Source organism: Anomaloglossus baeobatrachus, chromosome 5 (genome assembly GCF_048569485.1).
Source record: "Anomaloglossus baeobatrachus isolate aAnoBae1 chromosome 5, aAnoBae1.hap1, whole genome shotgun sequence".
NCBI classification, from domain to species: Eukaryota; Metazoa; Chordata; class Amphibia; order Anura; family Aromobatidae; genus Anomaloglossus; species Anomaloglossus baeobatrachus.
In genome coordinates, this window is record NC_134357.1 from 568,850,277 (window position 1) to 568,870,067 (window position 19,791).

Consider the following 19,791-nt stretch of genomic DNA (forward strand, 5'->3'; position numbering starts at 1 on the left):
CTGGCATATGCAGACTTCAGCCAGCCCTTCTTATTGTAAACTGACAGCAGTCTCTATGGGCTGGGAGCAGTGCTGGCTCAAGTTCAGGAGGGATGAGAGAGGGTTGTAGCGTATACCAATCGTTCCCTGCGGGACTCGGAAAAGAATGCCGATAACTATATCTCGTTCATGCTGGAGCTGCTGACCCTGGTATGGGCGATGACTGAAACGTTTGCTGAATACTTGTCTGGTGCAGACGTCCAAGTACGCACCGACAACAACCCCCTCACTCACCTAGAGAATGCAAAACTGGGCGCCTTGGAACAATGCGCCTTGGAACAAATCTCCTACCAATCGAAAGCTGAAAACAAACCTGCTGATGTGTTGTCCCGAGTGATCCTGGGGCAACCGATGCGGGATATTGATATTGAGCTGGAATAAGATGAGGCACCAGACTTTAAACGCTTAGCAGCGGCCTTGGGGAAGGCCTATGAAGCTGGGGAACAATCTCGGCCTACCCGAGTCTTGGGACGCCCTAGGTAGGAGTGGGTGCATTTACATCAGGCTGACCCCGAGCTGGCCGAGATACGTACCTGGGTGACCCTTAACAAACGACCCCGCCGGGAACAAAGAGAGGGCCTTTCAGTGATGGTTCTGCAACTCCATGGTCAGTGGGAGTGCCTTGCTATGAAGTATAGGCAACTCTATCAGTGGATCCAGTTGCCGAAGGAGTTTGGGACCACCAGCAAGTCGTGATCCTGGAAGGAACAGTATTGTGCCTGGCTAAAGAAGCTCATGAGAGAGGGGCACACTTCGGAGTGGAGAAGACTTTCCAGTGGCTGGTATATTTGCCTCAGTTACGTTGGGCAGTAGAGCACGTTTGCCCGATATGTCGACAATGTGAATTAGCCAAGTCCTCTGAACAACGGGCCCCCACGCAGGTGTTGAGACCATCTGAACTCCTGGAGATACTTATTGTCGACTACCTGATGATTGGTCCATCCCGCAGTGGTTATGAATACTGTTTAGTGATGACGGTCCACTTCTCGAAGTTCACGGTCATGACACCAACGAGGGTTCAGATGGCTGAGTTTGCTGCCTGGGCGATCTGCCGGCATTTCATACACTTGTATGAGTGCCCAAAGATAATTCACTCCGATCAAGGACCGTGTTTCCAGGGAAAGGTGATGAAAGAAGTGCATCAGTTGTATGAGATTGAAAAGTCTCGCACCACTCCTGATCACCCCAAAGGGAATGGGCCCTGTGAACTCTTCAATAGAACACTGCTACAAATGTTGTGAACTTTGGAAGACTATCAGAAAAGGTAATAGACTGCGTTTGCATGCCACCACCGGGTATTTTCCTTATATCCTCATGTTCGGCCTGGAGGACCGAGAGATCACCCAGATGTAACTTGGCCCAGAGGAAAATTGGCCCTGGTCGGACACATCCATGTTTGTACGGGAGCATCAACGTCTTCTACGGGCCCTCCGGTGGCTTGTAGAACAGAGATTCTGGGAGCTGAGCCATCCTGACGTGACACTGGTGCAAGAGGCACCCTTACGCCCGCTGGATCGAGTGCTAGTGTGGGCCAAATGGCTGCTGAGTAAACTTGATTATCACTGGTAAGCTGTACCCTACCATGTAGTGAAGAGAGTGCACCCTGACAATCTGGTGTATGAGGTACGACCTGAAGGGAAAGAGACAGGCCCCAGCCGAGTTCTATATTGGAATATGATCCGTCCCTGAGTGATCGAGACAGAGGAAGCCCAGCCTTAGAGCTCACCAGAAGGGCCTACACCGGTCATCAGAGGGGCCATGGGCGATGAAGAAGGGTGGTGGACGTCTCCTGTCGAACCGCCCGAGGTGACGCACCCACTCCCAGCACCGGAAGCTGGAGGAACCCAGGCTGAGTCCCGACCCGAAGCCCCTGAACGGTGGAGCTCTCCTGCTGATCTGCCCCCGGAGGCACCTTGGAGGACCGAGCAAGCCAATGCTGGTGTTCCCCCTTCAAGATAAGCCCAAGACGAGTTCATCTGGAAACAGTTGATGCGACATATGCAGGAATGCAAACAGATGATGACCGCCATTGGTCCGTTCCTCGACAACTACAGAGACCTAGAAGATTCCCTTCGTCACGGACTGGCGAATTCAGATTGGTGAGGAATGTAGGACAGTGCACGCAGCAGTCTGCATTGAAGCAACCTGGAAAGATTAGCAATGGGACACTGCCCTCTACTGGCCGAAGGAAGAACAATAGACCAGGAATCAAAAATCCCCTTGGGCATAAAAGCCTTGCAGTTTGTTTCCGGCAGAAAGCTTTTCAGAGAAGGATAAGGCCAGGAAGAAAGCGAGAGGAACAGAGCAGAAACGCCCGGCAGCCGACCGGAAAAGGTGTTCTGGGGAGAAGGAGAAGCAGTGTGCGGATGTGCAGGCTAAAGGGAAGAAGGGGGCCTCATCTGCAGGAGATTTGAGTGGCAGAGAGATGGCTCTAGAGTAAAATGCAACAGGTAGTCTGAAAGTCCCGTACTATCACACCGTCTGGCAAGACCCTAAAGATGGCTCTCAAGAACCCCCAGTACGCCGGTCAAGACACTCGAGGCCTCGACTACTCCATTCAAAACCCCTGAGACTTCCGCAACGGCAGTCAAGACTAAGTGTTCAAGCCACAGACGTTGCCAGGCAAGATATTCAGCCATGAGTGACTCAAAAACACTGACCGACCATGTGGTAATGTGGGCATTGTGATAATAGCGTTTTAAGCTAGTTTGTGTCAGCATATACAGCTCTGGCAAAAATTAAGAGACCACTGCAACATTTTCAGTTCTTATGATTCCTCTCTCTATAGGTATATTTTTCAGTAAAAAGTAAATTGTTCTTTTATTCTATAAACTACTGCCAACATGTCTCAGAATTTCCAAACTATAAATTTTGGATTTATTTTCTGAAAATGAGAAATGGTCAAAATAACAAAAAAATACACAGTGCTTTCAGAGCTCAAATAATGCAAAGAAAACAAGTTTATAATCATTTAGAAACAACATTACTAATAATGTTTTACCTCAGGAGGAGTTCAGAAATCAATATTTTGTGGAATAACCATAATTTTTAATCACAGCTTTCATGAGTCTTGGCATGCTTTCCACCAGTCTTTCACACTGCCTTTTGGTGACCTTATGCCATGCCTAGCCAGTAGAATGAGGTGTTCTCTGGTTGGAATTCAACTTGCATTGGAATTGAGATGTACAGAAGCTGATTTTAATAAAACTGTACAGTTGTCTCTTAACCCTTTAGTGACGGAGCTAATTTTCACCTTAATGACCAGACCAAATTTTGCAATTCTGACCAGTGTCACTTCATGAGGTTATAACTCTAGAACGCTTCAACGGATCCCGGTGATTCTGAGATTGTTTTTTCGTCACATATTGGACTTCATGTTAGTACCAAATTTAGGACAATATTTTTTGCGTTTATTTATGAAAAAAATTGAATATTGGCAAACATTTTGAAAATTTAGCAATTTTCATCTTTTGAATTTTTATACCGTTAAACCAGAGATTTCTGTGACACAAAATAGTTAATAAATAACATTTCCCACTTATCTACTTTACATCAGCACAATTTTGTAAACAAATTTTTTTTCGTTAGGAAGTTAGAGGGGTTCAAAGTTTATCAGCGATTTCTCATTTTTACATCAAAATTTACAAAACCATTTTTTTAGGGACCACATCACATTTGAAGTGACTTTGAGAGGCCTAGATGACAGAAAATACCCAAAAGTGACACCATTATAAAAACTGCACCCCCCAAAGTACTCAAAACCACATTCAAGAAGTTTATTAACCCTTCAGGTGCTTCACATGAACAAAAGCAATATGGAATGAAAAAAAGCAAAAATTAAATTTTACCTAAAAATGTTGCTCTAACCCAAATTTATTCACTTTTAGAAGAAATAACACAACAAAATGGACCCCAAAACTTGTTCCCCACTTTCTTATGAGCGCGCCGATACCCCACATGTGGTCAGAAACCTCTGTTTGGACAAATGGGAGGGCTCGGAACAGAAGGAGCAATATTTGAATTTTGGAAAGCAAATTTGGCTGAAATAGATTGCGGGCACCATGTTGCATTTACAGGTCCGCTAAGGTACCTAAACAGAAGAAATCCCTCACAAGTGACACCATTTTGGAAACTAGACCCCTCAAGGCTTCTATCTAGGGGTATAGTGAGCATTTTAGATCCACAGGTACTTCACAGATTTTGTTAACGTTACGTTGTCATATTGAAAATTTTAATAATTTTCTCAAAAATGTTGCTTTAGCATCAATTTTCTCACTTTTTCAAGAGGTAATTCCAAAAATTTGACCTCAAGGTTTGTTAACCACTTTTTTATGAGCGCGGTGATACCTCACATGTGGTCTGAAACCTTTGTTTGGACAAATGGGAGGGCTTGGAACGAAAGGAGCAATATTTGAATTTTGGAAAAGAAATTTGGCTGAAAAAGATTGCGGGCACCATGTCACATTTGGAGGACCCCTAAGGTACCTAAACAGCAGAAACCACGCACAAGTGACCCCATTTTGGAAACTAGGCCCCTCAAGGAATTTATCTAGATATTTGGTGAGTACCCTGAACCCCCAGGTGCTTCACAGAATTTTAGAACGTTGAGCCATGAAAAAAAAAAAATAAAATTTTACCACAAAATTGTTATTTCAACCAGGTAGCTTTTTTTTTACAAGAGTAAAAGGAAAAAATTCAGCATAACATTTATTGTGCAATTTCTCCTGAGTTTGGCGATACCTTATATGTGGTGGAAATCAACTGTTTGGGCGCATGGCAGGGCTCAGAAGGGAAGGAGTGCCATTTGACTGCAAAATTGGCTGGAATCAATAGCGGACGCCAGGTTGCATTTGGAGAGCCCCTGAGGTGCCTAAACAGTGGCGGTCCCCCACAAGTGACTCCATTCTGGAAACAAGACACCTCAAGGCTTTTATCTAGGTGTATAGTGAGCAGTTTGAATCCACGAATACTTCACAGAATTTGATAAGCTTAGGTTGCCATATTGAAAATTTTAATTTTTTTTACAAAAATGTTGCTTCAGCATCAAATTTCTCACTTTTTCAAGAGACAACAACAAACCGTGGACCCAACAGGTTGTTATCCAATGTCTTATGAGCACAGGGATACCCCACATGTGGCCAAAAACCTCTGTTTGGATAAATGGGAGGGCTTGGAATGGAAGGAGCACCATTTGAATTCTGGAAAAGTTGAGATAAATTGCGGGCACCATGTCACATTTGCAGGGCCCCTTGGGTACCTATACAGCAGAAACCCCCCCCAAGTGACCCCATTTTGGAAACTGGATTTTATTCAGGAGTATAGTAAGCATTTTGAATCCACAGGTACTTCACAAAAATGTTGCTGTAGCAACAAATGTCTCACTTTTAGGCTATGTGGCCATGATCCAGCGACACGGCGTCTAGTATACAGTGTCAGCCTTCCTGCAGAGATGTGAGTGTTGTCCACGGGAGAACGCAGCTGCCCATGCCCACGATTTGGGTTCAGGCCGCTGTGGAGCTCTATGCTACCTGCAGAGAACACTCATCTCCGCAGCATAAATTGACATGCTGAGGCTCGGGAAGCTGCACCACAGGTCGGTTTATGCTGCGGAGAAGAGAAGCACAGTGGGCATGGGATTTCTAAAAATCCTTCCACTGTGCTTCTACTGCACAACGCAGCGCTATGGACGCAGGGAAAACACTCTGCGCCCAAAACGCTGCAAATCCCGATTGTGGGCGCACAGCCTAAAATGCTACAATGGATGAATGGATAGATGTCAAACAAATATAACGTCCCACCCCCTGCATATTCTAAGCTGGCGCCCTTTAGTGCCTTTCATGTGGCACTAAAGGGTGCCTAGCCTTGCATTTAGCCCCCCAAAAAATTAATAATTAAAATAAACGACGTGGGGTCCCCCCTATTTTTGATAGCCAGCTAGGGTAAAGCAGACAGCTGTAGCCTGCAAACCACAGCTAACAGCTTCACCTTGGCTGGTGATCAATTTGGAGGGCTCCCCAGGCGTTTTTTTAAAAAAAAAAAAAACGTGGGGTCCATTAGATCACCAGCCAAGGTGAAGCGGACAGCTGGGGTCTGGTATTCTCAGGGTGGGAAGAGCCATGGTTATTGGACTCTTCCCAGCCTAAAAATAGCAGGCCGCAGCCGCCCCAGAAGTGGCGCATCCATTAGATGCGCCAATCCTGGCGCTTCGCTCCAGCTCATCCCGCGCCCTGGTGCGGTGGCAGACGGGGTAATATATGGGGTTGATACCAGCTGTAATGTCACCTGGCATCAAGCCCTGGGGTTAGTGATGTCACGGCATCTGAACAGATACCCGACATTACTAACCCAGTCAAGTAATAGAAAAAAATAAAGACAAAAAAAAAATTTATTTGAAAAAAAAACTCCCCGAAACATTCCTCTTTTACCAATTTATTGAAAATAAATACATTTCGGTCGCTGTAATCCATTTTGGAGGTCCCACGCCGACTCTGGATCTTCTAGAATATGGGGGGCACGTTCAGGGAACGTATCCCCCATTTTCTGGAAGAGCAAGCTCTCCATGAGCAGTGTGGGCGCAGTAATCTGAGAATACTGCACTCACTGCCCCGGTCCAACCTAGGGCAGAGTGACCTGCAGTAACCTCATTCTAGAATATGAGGGGCACGCTCACAGAACGTACCCCCATTTTCTAGAACAGCAGTCTCTCCATGTGAGGAGTGTGGCTGCAGATTACCATACTCACCCTCCCCCGGTCCACAGTGCAGCAGCCTGTGCAGCAGCGACGTCAGAGTCCCTGCTTGCAGGGATCCAGCTGACAGCCGCTGTCTGCGCATGCGCCGCCAGCTATCAAGAAGCAGGCGGCGTTATCGCAGGGACGGAGCACCAGCAGACAGGTAACGTAAGACCGGGGGCTGGGGGGGGCTGGGCTGGGCTGGTGGGGTGACGGGGGTGACGGGGGGTGATGGCGGGACAACTTTCTACCGCATGTGACGTGTCACATGCGGCAGAAAGAGCAGGATGAATGCGTCCGCCATCTTCCACGCTCCGGAGGGGGGAGGGGGGAGGGGGGAGGCGGCTCTGGAGACCGGAGGGGGCTCCGGGGAAAAGAGATCTCCGGTGGCCTGGAGGAGGGGTCAGGGGGAGGACATTTCCCTCCGATCTGAAATGTTTGATCATTTCAGATCGGAGGGAAATGAATGCAGATCCGGCGGCGGCAGTTTTCAGCGCGCGTCGGCGCCATCTTGGATTTTCCGGAGGGGGGGTAGGGGTGGTGGGGGGACTCTCCGGTACCGGGGGCTTTGGGGGCACTAAGGGCTCATATTTATTTCTCATCTGACATGTTTGATCACGTCAGATGAGAAATAAATCAATTTTACCGGCCATTTCTTTTTTTTTAATGTTGTCGCCGGTATACGGTGTATACCGGCAATCGCATTAACGGGGTCCAAAAAAAACACCCTGATTCATAATCTTGGGGGTCTCAGCTACCTCCGGTAGCTGAAACCCCCGAGATTTTTCGTCACTGGGGGGCGCTACAAGCTTTTTCCGGCCTGACGTCTCAAGACGTCGGAACAGAATAAGTACCCTGTTTTTCCGACGTCTTGAGACGTTAGGCCGTCGTTATGGGGTTAATTTTTGCCAGAGCTGTATATATTTTGTTTCGGTGTGAAATTATGGAAGATCTTTTTTTGTTTCAAATTGATTAGAGATGAGCGAACCTGTTTGATAAGGGTTGGGAGTTTGGTTTGGCAAACAGTTCATTAAGCGTAGCAGTTGTTCGGTAAGGCTTGGCAAACCAAACTTTGAAAGGAAGACAAAAAGTTTTTTCTTTGCAAAAAAAGTGATGTTTTATTTATTTGATGGCAACAAAAAATGGTGGACATTTCAGCCCAACGGCCTTTATCATGTACAGTCGCTCCATAAGAGGGCTGTTTCAGAAGATTTGAAGAAAGTAATGAAGCAGAAGGGAAGGCGTACCACCAAGAATAATTTATAATACAAGAGTTCCCAGAGGGTGAAGTCTTTATCATTGATTTTATGAATAATATTGCAATCAGGGCCACAGAGATTGTTGGAGCAGTGGTGATTTTCTAGGGGTGAATATCACTACCAGTAGGGTGCAGTGATTGAATATATCTTCTTTAAATCCACCTGGGAGTAGGTTAAATTTCCTTTGGCTGGAAGGAATTAGTGTGCATGTATTCCAATGGAAGACATTTCCAGCTTTTATCTTTATATACTCATGTGGATCACATAGAAGTTTGGGTGGTTGTAAGAGGACATATAGATGAGCACCATCTGATAGAGGCTCCTGCAGACTTCTCTCATATGGAGCAAGAGTTTTTAGGCATTGGTGGGGTGGATATTTTTCTTCTCTGTGCCACCTTCCCAGGACTGACGGCCAGATCCTGTGAAGGTGGCACAGAGAAGGAAAATATCCACCCCACCAATGCCTAAAAACTATTGCTCCATATGAGAGAAGCTCCTGCAGACTTCTATCAGATGGTGCTCATCTATATGTCCTCTTACAACCACCCAAACTTCTTTGTGATCCACATGAATATATAAAGATAAAAGCTGGAAATCTCTTCCATTGGAATACATGCACACTAATTCCTTCCAGCCAAAGGAAATTTAACCTACTCCCAGGTGGATTTAAAAAAGATATATTCAATCACTGCACCCTACTTGTAGTGATATTCACCCCTAGAAAATCGCCACTGCTCCAACAATCCATGTGGCACTGATTGCAATATTATTCATAAAATCAATGATAAAGACTTCACCCTCTGGGAACTCTTGTATTATAAATTATTCTTGGTGGTACTCCTGCCCTCCTGCTTCATTACTTTCTTCAAATCTTCTGAAACATCCCTCTTATGGAGCGACTGTACATGATAAAGGCCGTTGGGCCGAAACGTCCACCATTTTTTGTTGCCATCAAATAAATAAAAAAAAAAAATCACTTTTTTTGCAAAGAAAAAAAATTTTTGTCTTCATTTTAACAACAAGAGTGGGCAATGTTCATTATATAATACGTTCTGGGACTATTGGCCCCAAACTAGCACCTCTAATGAAACCTTACTTCAGCTGAGTGCACACCAATACCCTATAACTTTGACAAACTTTGAAAGGTGCAGCAGCGTCCACCCTCGTGGTTGGTGCAGTGACGTCGCTAACCTCGGCCAGCCCCCACACTACTGTACCTGCTTCTGCAGCTCCTCCACTTCCTGCTGCACGGATGTCATGCTCTAAGACTCCATTATTATTGATTAGGCTTGATAAGGGTCTAATTGTCCATAGCAACCAATCAGAGCTCAGCTTTCACTTTACCTCACCAGCGTAGTTCTGCAGTAGTAAAGAGGCATGGCCTGTGACTGAAGGGGGCAGGTCTCTTGTGCACTGCTGAAGCCAATAAGTAGCTGGGGGCGTGTGTCTTGCTAAATTCTACTAAAAAGGGGGCTGAAAGCCCGTACTTACGAAGCGCTCACTGATATCCTAATCAGGCACGAATACTAAGATTCTTTATAGCAAGTGTGACGTATCGACCGGCTGTATTGCAAAGGGCCGGTGTGTTTTGCAGAAGCGTGGGTGCTCTGCAATGTGAAGTTGGCTGGGACCTGTGGTTCCACAGGATTGCATTACATGCAGAGCCATGGAAGGGTGTGTGATGCTGATTACACACTCCTTACCACCTGTGGGTGTGGCTCCAGGGGTTAAAGCAATCCTGTCTTTGAACCTGAGCGGAGTGTGTGTCTGGGGCAGTCTCGATAGAGACTAGCTCCAGACGTCCAGTGTGTGGACTGGAAACAAGTGAGAGCAGGGAGCTCTGAGTGTGTCCAGGGCAGTCTAGATAGAGACTAGCTCCAGACTTCCAGTGTGTGTGTGTGTGTGTACTGGAAACAAGTGAGAGCAGAGCCGGGAGCTCTGGGTGTATCAGCCTGTGTGGAGGCTGAACACAAGGCTCTGAAATTGAGTCTGAGGTGAGTGCAGCCAAGCCAGGCCAGGGCTGTAGGGCCGAATCTCTCCAGGAGGAGAGACAGACAGGGGTCTGCAGAGGGCCCTGGGTGCTGGAAGGAACCTTGGCTAGAGTTGTACGCTGGCAGGAGCCAGAGAGTGGGGAAGTTGCTAAAACTTCCATTATGGACTTATTGTTTATGTTTGAGGGCAGTTTATGCTGAGTGTTTTTAAATAAACTGCCGGAATTTCTATGAAGAGACTGTGTACGTGTGTTGCTGAAGCTACCTCACACTGCTGCAAGCGAGTGGAACCCCCACGTTGCAGGGCACAACGTTACACAAGATACTATTTATTTTAATAGCACATGAATAGTCAATGGTACACAGGCATTAGAACTACTTTTTTAGTCATAGAATCTTACACAATAACAGAAATATGCAACACTAAATATATCAACATTACCGATATGTTGCAGCAATCCTTTCTCGTCGGAGGGACTCGATTTAATGTGAGAAGGAAAAACAACCCGGCCTCTTGCATCACAGGAGCAGTGCGTACACTTCAATGTCCTGGAAGGTTTCCCTCACATTAAGCGAGTCCGGTGTATTTTTATAGGAAAACTTTGTACGTTGTTTTCTGAGTGGTTAATTGGTCACCAGCTGAGTCATGTTCATGTAACTTGACCACAAGCTGCTGTGGGCACCAGCAGCTTCCTGCACATTTTCTGCACATTTAGTCAGTTGACAACTGGCCAACCACAGTTTCCTGGAGATATTGCAAGGAGACGTGAATTTTACAGGCCAACTTCCTTGCACCTGTTGTCAAATAACCACGAATTTCCTGACTGTGGAACTGTAAACGTTACTTCCTTATTATCGTGGTTTTTGCTTAAGATCTGTTTGACACGTATTCTTTGGTCATAGTGAAATAGGTTCAACCAGAGGACATCTCTTTCTGATACTGAATTATTTATGGATCAAATAATATCTGGGATCACTATCTTTTGATTATGATCTCTATCTAATCACACTCATTCTTTCAGTCATATCACATTGGTATCACAATCGGTCCTTGATCCCAGGGATTATTTTCCATCATCAGTATTCCACTAGAGGAAGATCACTCGGAAAACACCATACCATGACAAAGAAATATCGTTTGCCACAAATTTTGTTTTCTTGGTTTGTTTAAATAAACGTTGAATCACAAATATCACTTTCACTACTATGTATGTTAAAGCTAAAAGCAATATTATCTGAAAAGCTGCCTTGAATATCATGTGTTTTGGCATTTGCTTGATATTCAAAGGAATCGTTACACATTAAATTTCTCGATATGTTACTACAAGTTTCACTAGACCCATTTATGAACATATTGGCATAAGGCCATAACATCTCATGAATTGTCCTTTCGACTAAGCTGGGTTTAAAAGCATCTACAGTATTTATAGCTGTCCCAAAACTTATTTTTATATTCTCTATAGGGATGAATCCCAGGTTAGTCAGAAAAGTCTTATTTCTTTGTACCCAAATTCCTCCCTTAAAAGCTAGATATTGCAAATTGGTGACTGTTGCATTCAAATTGCCTTGCTACCATGGAAGATTGATCCATCCCACTATGGGAATGGGTAGTATTCCATAGACGAACATTTCGAGTGTCTTTATCAGCAAGATGATCAGAACAACTTTTCGACTTTTTAAGATTTCCTCCATCGATATCGGGATATCCAGATAAGGGATACTGGTGGTATAGGTTCCTCTTGATGTAGACTTGTCCATCCAACGACCAAAGAGGCAAACATCAAACACAGGAATTTCTCCATCTCATCACTATCGAGCTCTTCCCAGTAATCGATACCATGGATTCCGCTTATTTACAACACCATCTGCAAATAGAGATACACTATTATTCTCGTAAATAACATTTTTCTTGTGGAACATATTCCCACTTCTCCACTCCTGGTCTCATTATCAGGAGAGTACAATCTTTTCCGACCGCTATTACCTCTGCCTCTGAGGGCGGTCCTTGGAGGTTTTGAATCCATATTATTGCTCCTACATTTGTAATATTAGAGGATCCAAAACCTTTAGTACCCCGTATTGTTAATTCTGCCGGGGCAGTTCCTTCTCTTATCTCAGACAAGTTTATTGGAATTATCAACATCTGAGCCACCTTCTGGTGTTTCATCAATATCAAAGGTCCATTTCCCAAATTTAGCATCAGTACCTTGATTTCTCCCTGATAATCTGCATCTATTACCCCTCCCACCACTATCGCTCCTTTCAACGCTAAACTAGAACGAGTGGCTATTTGACCATAATGATCCTTTGGTATCTGGAAACCCAATCCTGTTGAAATTGGTTTTACCTTACCTGGGGGTACCACGACAGTTTCCAATGTACTGAGGACTAAACATGCTGAATAAGGTGTCGCTCTTTCTAGTGTGCCCAAACAGCTGTACCTTGCCTTGTCAACTGTTGGACTGACTTGTCTGATGGCTGCTGCTTTATCTACTTCTGAATTAAACAAACGTTCAAGTGAGTTAGTAGGGACATGAGCATCGACATGAAATACAGTGGTCTTGGTAGATTGAATAATCTTTTCAATGTCTTGCCACAATTCCTTGACCATCTAAAACGCATTTTGCTGTTCCTCTCCCCAGTGGAACTCATATTTTCTCCTCGTTACTTTGTACAAAGGAGCCAACATTTGTCCCAAATGAGGGATATGTTGTCTCCAAAAATCAAACAATCCAATATAAGACTGAGTCTCCTGTTTGGATTTAGGGACCAGAAAATTAATAATTTTCTCTCTGGCATTGGGCAAGATCTCTCTGTGCCCCTTGTTCCACTGAATCCCTAGAAATGTTACCACCTGAGACGGTCCTTGAACCTTGGCATCATTGATTTCGCATCCTTTACTCCTCATATGAGCAACCAGTTTTGTCAATTGATCTTTGAGATTTTGCTCATCTTGTCCTTGTATCATTATATCATCGATATAATGTGAGATCTGCATTTCTGATGGTAAATCAAATCCATCCAAATGCTCTGCCACCGTCCTGTGACAGATTGTGGGGCTATGCAGCCATCCTTGGGGTAACCTGGTAGAGGTATATTGTCTCCCTAACCAAGTGAATGCAAATTGATCTTGAGCCTTCTCTTCTATAGGTATAGTAAAGAAAGCATTTTCCAAATCAATTACTGCATACCAAGTTCCGGAGTGAGTGTGAATATTTTCCACAATCGTTATTGTATCCGGAACTGCAGCTGTCAAGGGAGGAGTATTCTTGTTTAACTCCCTATAATCAACTGTCATGCGCCAGGAGCCATCACTCTTTTTAACTGGCCAGACAGGATTATTCCATGCGGTAGTAGTAGGGCGAATTACCCCAATTTCTACCAATTCTTTAATGGTTTCCACTATCTCTCTGTGACCTCCTGGTATTCGATATTGTTTCATAGCTACCATTTTTGTAGCTGGAGGTATATGTACAGGGAGCATTTTGACTTTGCCCACCACCACTGGTCGCATTTCCTTATGACAAGACTTAATCCCAAAGGAGAATTTTCCTTCTGTTAGGCCTCTTTCACACGTCAGTGATTCTGGTACGTTTGTGCTTTTTTTTAAACGTACCAGAATCACTGACATACGCAGACCCATTACAATGAATGGGTCTGCTCACACATCAGTGATTTTTCACTGACCATGTCACCGTGCAGCATTCGCGTGTCCGTGATTGCCGCACGGAGACATGTCCATTTTTTTTCTGGCATCACTGATGTCCCATGGACCACGCAGTGGTGTGATCCGTGAGACACGTGCCAGAAAAAAACGTGCTTTTAAAATAAAAATCATTTTTATTCACCCGGCTCCAGCGATGTCCTCTGCAGCCCGTGCAGCCTGCTGCTTCTGAGCCGGCTCATTACTGTCGCGCATATTCATGATGCACGACACAGCCGACCCAGAAGCAGCTGCTGCGGGGGTCCGCGCCGGCCGGATGCTGCACCGCGGGAGCGATCAGCACCATGGAGAGCGGGAGCGCGCACAGGTGAGTTAATTTTAAGTGCAGTCACGGGCCACGGAGAACGGAGCCCGGATTGCACTTAGACAACCCACGTGTGCCATGATTCACGGCACACAGAGGGGCATGTGCGTGTTTTACACGCCAGTGAAAAACGTCAGTGTTTTTCACTGACATGTGAAACAGGCCTTAGATTAAGAGTCATTCCTTTTAGGACATCAATTCCCAAAATATATTCTGGTATAGGAACAACCAGTACCGTATACTTCTTGATAGGTAAATTACCTATCTTCAAAGCTACTTGTGTCTGGACCCCCGGTGATCACTTGACCACCTAGTCCAGCAATTTTTACTCGAGGTCCTTTTATTTTTTCTGGGTTTCCATGAATTAAAGTAGCCTCCGCCCCCGTGTCAATCAAAGCTGGGACTCTTTGAACATTTCCCCCTTTCCAATGTATGCTAAGATTGACGTAGGGACGTTCGTCCCTTTTTATCAATAGGGGGGCTTGGCTGGCTACCTATAGTAAATCGCTTCCTTCTGAACTTTCATTTACACAGACTTCAGTCTGTGTATTAGCCCTTCCTTCCGTAACCTTTGTGGCCACGGCTGCAGCCAGTTCTTCCCATGGATAAACTGACTGAAAATCTTCCCAAGACACTTTCTTTGGGGTTTTTTCCCCTTTTCCCTCTGATTTCTTTACCTTGGGGGTTTTTGAACCCCCTTCCACATTTGTAGTGGTCACTTTCTTTGCGGATAGAACTTTCTGTTTGTACAACTTCCATAATTCTCCTGTCTCCTTTCCATCCATCCTTTCATTATTGATCCCGGCTTTAAGCAAAGCCTGGAACATGTCTTTGCGAGACACCAGTGGGGCCTCCCCTACTGATTTCTCTTTACAATCAGGATTGTTTGGCTTACTGTTACCAACATGGCCTCCAGGGGATGATTTATCCCACTGTCCCATATCCTGTAACTCCCTCATCCTCCCTAGAACTACACCGATTGATTCTCCAGTCAGCGCTACAGTTAAGGTTAAAATAACTGTTTTGTATGCTGGAGGAGCATGTTTAACCAGCCTATTTCTTATGCTGGGGGTGTGGAAGGACATAGCGTCACTTGTTACAGGTGCTCAGGGGGAAAAAAACAGAGAAAAAGGGAGATATCCCCGGCACACTGTTATGTTTCCCAAATGAAGTCCAAGAAAGAGTCTTGATATATATTCCAATTTTTATTTTTCAGAAGAAGGGAATAATAGTACAATTTGCAGAGAGTCCGCCTAAAAATGTTTCGGCCTAACCTCGGCCTTCATCTGGTCGGACAGACTGACTAAATACGTGGGAGATCCCTGGGGCAGAATGCTGGTATGAGCGAGGATATCTAGTTCTAAGGATAGATGAGGATAGTCAGTAATAGAAATGTATCATAGTTATCATGATTCTGTATATGAGAAAGGGCTACTGCCTCTGCTTATGTGCACGTTTTCGTGTCCGTCAAGGTAAGACAGGATAACAATCTGTATATGGATTGCAAAAAAGAGCAATATGGAACCAGACGCCAGGGGCCCTCACACGGTTCACCTCTTCCATGTATGCCTGCATAGAGGCAAAGGTATTCCTAGCAACTGCTATACCTTTCCACTGTATTGTTCAATCCCTGTATCCTGGACACTGAGCCCCTGACTATAGGCAACTTTAGATTCATTTTTCTGCATTTTCCTGCAAAGGTATTTAGTTGCATGCTAAGTGCTGACTAATGTGCCAAATGCACTAGTTTGATTCAGCTATACTACATATAGACCTGGTTCCATATTGCTCTTTTTTGCAATCCATATACAGATTGTTATCCTGCCTTAACTTGACGGACACGAAAACGTGCACATAAGCAGAGGCAGTAGCCCTTTCTCATATACAGAATCATGATAACTATGATACATTTCTATTACTGACTATCCTCATCTATCCTTAGAACTAGATATCCTCGCTCATACCAGCATTCTACCCCAGGGATCTCCCACGTATTTAGTCAGTCTGTCCGACCAGATGAAGGCCGAGGTTAGGCCGAAACGTTTTTAGGCGGACTCTCTGCAAATTGTACTATTATTCCCTTCTTCTGAAAAATAAAAATTGGAATATATATCAAGACTCTTTCTTGGACTTCATTTGGGAAACATAACAGTGTGCCGGGGATATCTCCCTTTTTTTTTTTTATTTCTTATGCTGGCTGTCAATGGGTACTGGAGATAATCATCATCCATTCCCAAAAGAGGAAGAGCATTCCTCATGGCTTCTTCCTTCAGCCTTTCCATACCATCTTTTAAGGTATTCCAAGGTTCATCATTGATAGGAAAGTCTGCTTCTGATGGGTATTTGTCCAGAAAAGCATGGGCTAAGATCATGATTAAGTTTTGAGTACCATGCTCATTATGATCAACAAAATAATTTTTTATTGATCTCTGAATTACTGGGTCCCGAGACATGGTGACAAATTTTGCCAAGTCTCCAGCGTCAAAGTGCACTCCACCTCCTCCGAGATCGTGCACCCTGACCAACCAGGGAATTTCTCCTTCTCCTGGTTTTTGTCTAAACTGTGTTAAAACGCTATCAACTTCTCCCTGAGAGTAATCTTCAATGGTTAATCGATTTTTTACATGAGGAATCGTTCTCTCATTTGTGATGGCATTACCATCTTCGTCATATTGCAGATTTTCCTGACCATCCCGGACATGTTCCCGGATGATCTCATTCTCTGTCCTCTCTAGGTGCCTCCTTACTGGATTACCCTGAATCTTCCCTTTATGGTAATACTCCTCATCAGATGATGAAGATGAATCCCACACATCCCCATCCCAAGTATCGGGATCCCAGTTTATAGAAGCTGAGGCGATACTTTTATGTACTTTGTTTTTTTTTTACTTTTCCTCTTCTTTTCTTGTACTTATTTTGAGCAATTTTTACGGCAGCTTTTTCTGCCACATTCTGATATTGTTCCAATTTATCCTTCAACAGTCTGGTATTACATTCCAGAACTGTTTTCTGGCCGCCTAATTCTATCATCTTCTGTTCCATCTGGGAACCTTTCTTCTGCATCTTTAGATTACGCTCATGCATTACACTATATGCACTTGCCAAAATCCAGATACGCCGTCCTAAAGACACTACATCACCTGCTTTCACAAGGACACTACCGAATACATTCACATCAGTAACTTCACTACCCTTAAGCTTATCCTGCCATTGTTCTGCCAATCCACAAGACACTACGTCACCTGCTTTCACAGGGGCACTACTGAGTACATTCACAACATCAGTAGCTTCACTACCCTTGAGCTTATTCTGCCATTGTTCTGCCAATCCACAATTGACCAATTCATGTGCTATAAGATTGTAGGGAGCCTCAGTCCAGCTGGAGATCTCCACAACAACCTCCTTAACATTATCCTTACGTTTTCTGAACATTTTGACACTATGCAAAAAAAATTGAAAAAATATATCTGGAAATTTGCCAAATATATGTTTTTAATTTCTAATTTACAAATATTCGTTAATTACTTCTTATAGAAGTAATCCTGCCGACTACGCCAATTTATGTCTTGCTAAATTCTACTAAAAAGGGGGCTGAAAGCCCGTACTTATGAAGCGCTCACTGATATCCTAATCAGGCACGAATACTAAGATTCTTTATAGCAAGATACTATTTATTTTAATAGCACATGAATAGTCAATGGTACATAGGCATTAGAACTACTTTTTTAGTCATAGAATCTTATAAAATAACAGAAATATGCATCAACCTTACCGATATGTTGCAGCAATCCTTTCTCATCGGAGGGACTCGATTAATGTGAGAAGGAAAAACAACCCGGCCTCTTGCATCACAGGAGCAGTGCGTACACTTCAATGTCCTAGAAGGTTTCCCTCACGTTAAGCGAGTCCGGTGTATTTTTATAGGAAAACTTTGTACGTTGTTTTCTGAGTGGTTAATTGGTCGCCAGCTGAGTCATGTTCATGTAACTTGACCACAAGCTGCTGTGGGCACCAGCAGCTTCCTGCACATTTCCTGCACATTTAGCCAGTTGACAACTGGCCAACCACAGTTTCCTGGAGATATTGCAAGGAGACGTGAATTTTACAGGCCAGCTTCCTTGCACCTGTTGTCAAATAACCACAAATTTGCTGACTGTGGAACTGTAAACATTACTTCCTCATTATCGTGGTTTTTGCTTAAGATCTGTTTGACACGTATTCTTTGGTCATAGTGAAATAGGTTCAACCAGAGGACATATCTCTCTGATACTGAATTATTTATGGATCAAATAATATCTGGGATCACTATCTTTTGATTATGATCCCTATCTTATCACACTCATTCTTTCAGTCATATCACATTGGTATCACAGCGTGTCTTCTTACCATCCAAGCTTCAGACAGAATTACAGGTTCACTATTATATACTGAATGTTCCATACATGTGAGCGTCATTTCTGTGGCCAGTAATTGGCTATAAAGTCTTCAATACTTATATTATTACACCGTTTCTTTATGATGATACAGTATCATCTTCTCCCCGTTCAGGTCCATGCAATATCGGATCCTCTCAGTGTAGATCTTCTATAGAAAAGAATTCTCCTGATTGCCCTGTGAAAGATGGATATGGACAGGGACAAAATGGCGGAGAGGATATTACACCTCACCCTAGAGATCCTCTTCCGGCTTACTGGAGAGGTGAGAGATTCTGATGACGTCACATTACATCATTCTTATCTATGGGAATAACAGATGTACAGAACTGGAGAGGTGAGGACTCTGGAAATGTCTGTAGTGAGATTTATTACTGTGTCTCTCCATAACCAGGATTACATAGTAGTGAAGAAGACCTCTAGTGAGCGCTGTCAGGCCCCTGTGTCTGAGGGATGGGGAAGACCCCTGAGCCCAATCACGGGGCCTCCACCTCACCCCCCGATACATGAGGACATCAATGAGCAGAAGATCCTAGAACTCACCTACAAGATGATTGAGCTGCTGACTGGAGAGGTGACACTGCTGGGAATGCTGGGAGATTATACAGTAACGCTATGAAGGGATCGGGGGTGACGGTATCATTGTATGTGTCAGGTTCCTATAAGGTGTCAGGACGTCACCGTCTATTTCTCCATGGAGGAGTGGGAGTATTTAGAAGGACACAAAGATCTGTACAATGACGTCATGATGGAGGTTCCCCAGCCCCTCACATTACCAGGTAAGACAGGACTAAATACACACGGCCTATAATTATCTGTATGTAAGGAATTAATTCAGTCCCTGTATGTGTCTCCTCCAGTTCTATCCAGTAAGAGGACAACACCAGGGAGATGTCCCCGTCCTCTTCTCCCACAGGACTGTAAACAAGAAGATCCCGATGTTCCTCAGGATCATCAGGTACATGGAGAGGTGTCATGAAATCTCCCTATGATGTGTAGACGGCTGTGAAGGTCTTGTGCTCAGTCTTGTTTTATCCACCAGTATTATATGTTTTATACTTGTGTAATGAGAGCGGTGGAGATGGCAGGATTAGAGCTGACCATAGATGTGACTTTGACTTTTTACAATATTTGTTTCAGGGTGAAGATCTGACCCATATTAATACTACAGAGACATATGTGAGGGGTGATGAGCTGAGTAAAGAGGAGATTCCTACAGATAACCGCCCAGGTAAGTAGAAGCTTTTATATTTAAATAACATAACAGTCGTTCTGGACCTGGCAATATTTATGTGTAAAAAAATATAATAT

The 19,791-nt window shown here is 44.2% G+C and overlaps 1 protein-coding gene across 1 annotated transcript in view; it reads left to right on the forward strand.

Annotated features, from left to right (window-relative positions):
- The window catches only part of LOC142312393 (uncharacterized), a 236,487-nt gene that overhangs the window by 121,481 nt on the left and 95,215 nt on the right, over positions 1–19,791 (forward strand). The window contains 5 exon segments of the mRNA XM_075351337.1: positions 18,596–18,745; positions 18,875–19,054; positions 19,136–19,259; positions 19,341–19,438; positions 19,621–19,711. Coding sequence (XP_075207452.1) covers positions 18,596–18,745; positions 18,875–19,054; positions 19,136–19,259; positions 19,341–19,438; positions 19,621–19,711 — 643 coding nt within the window.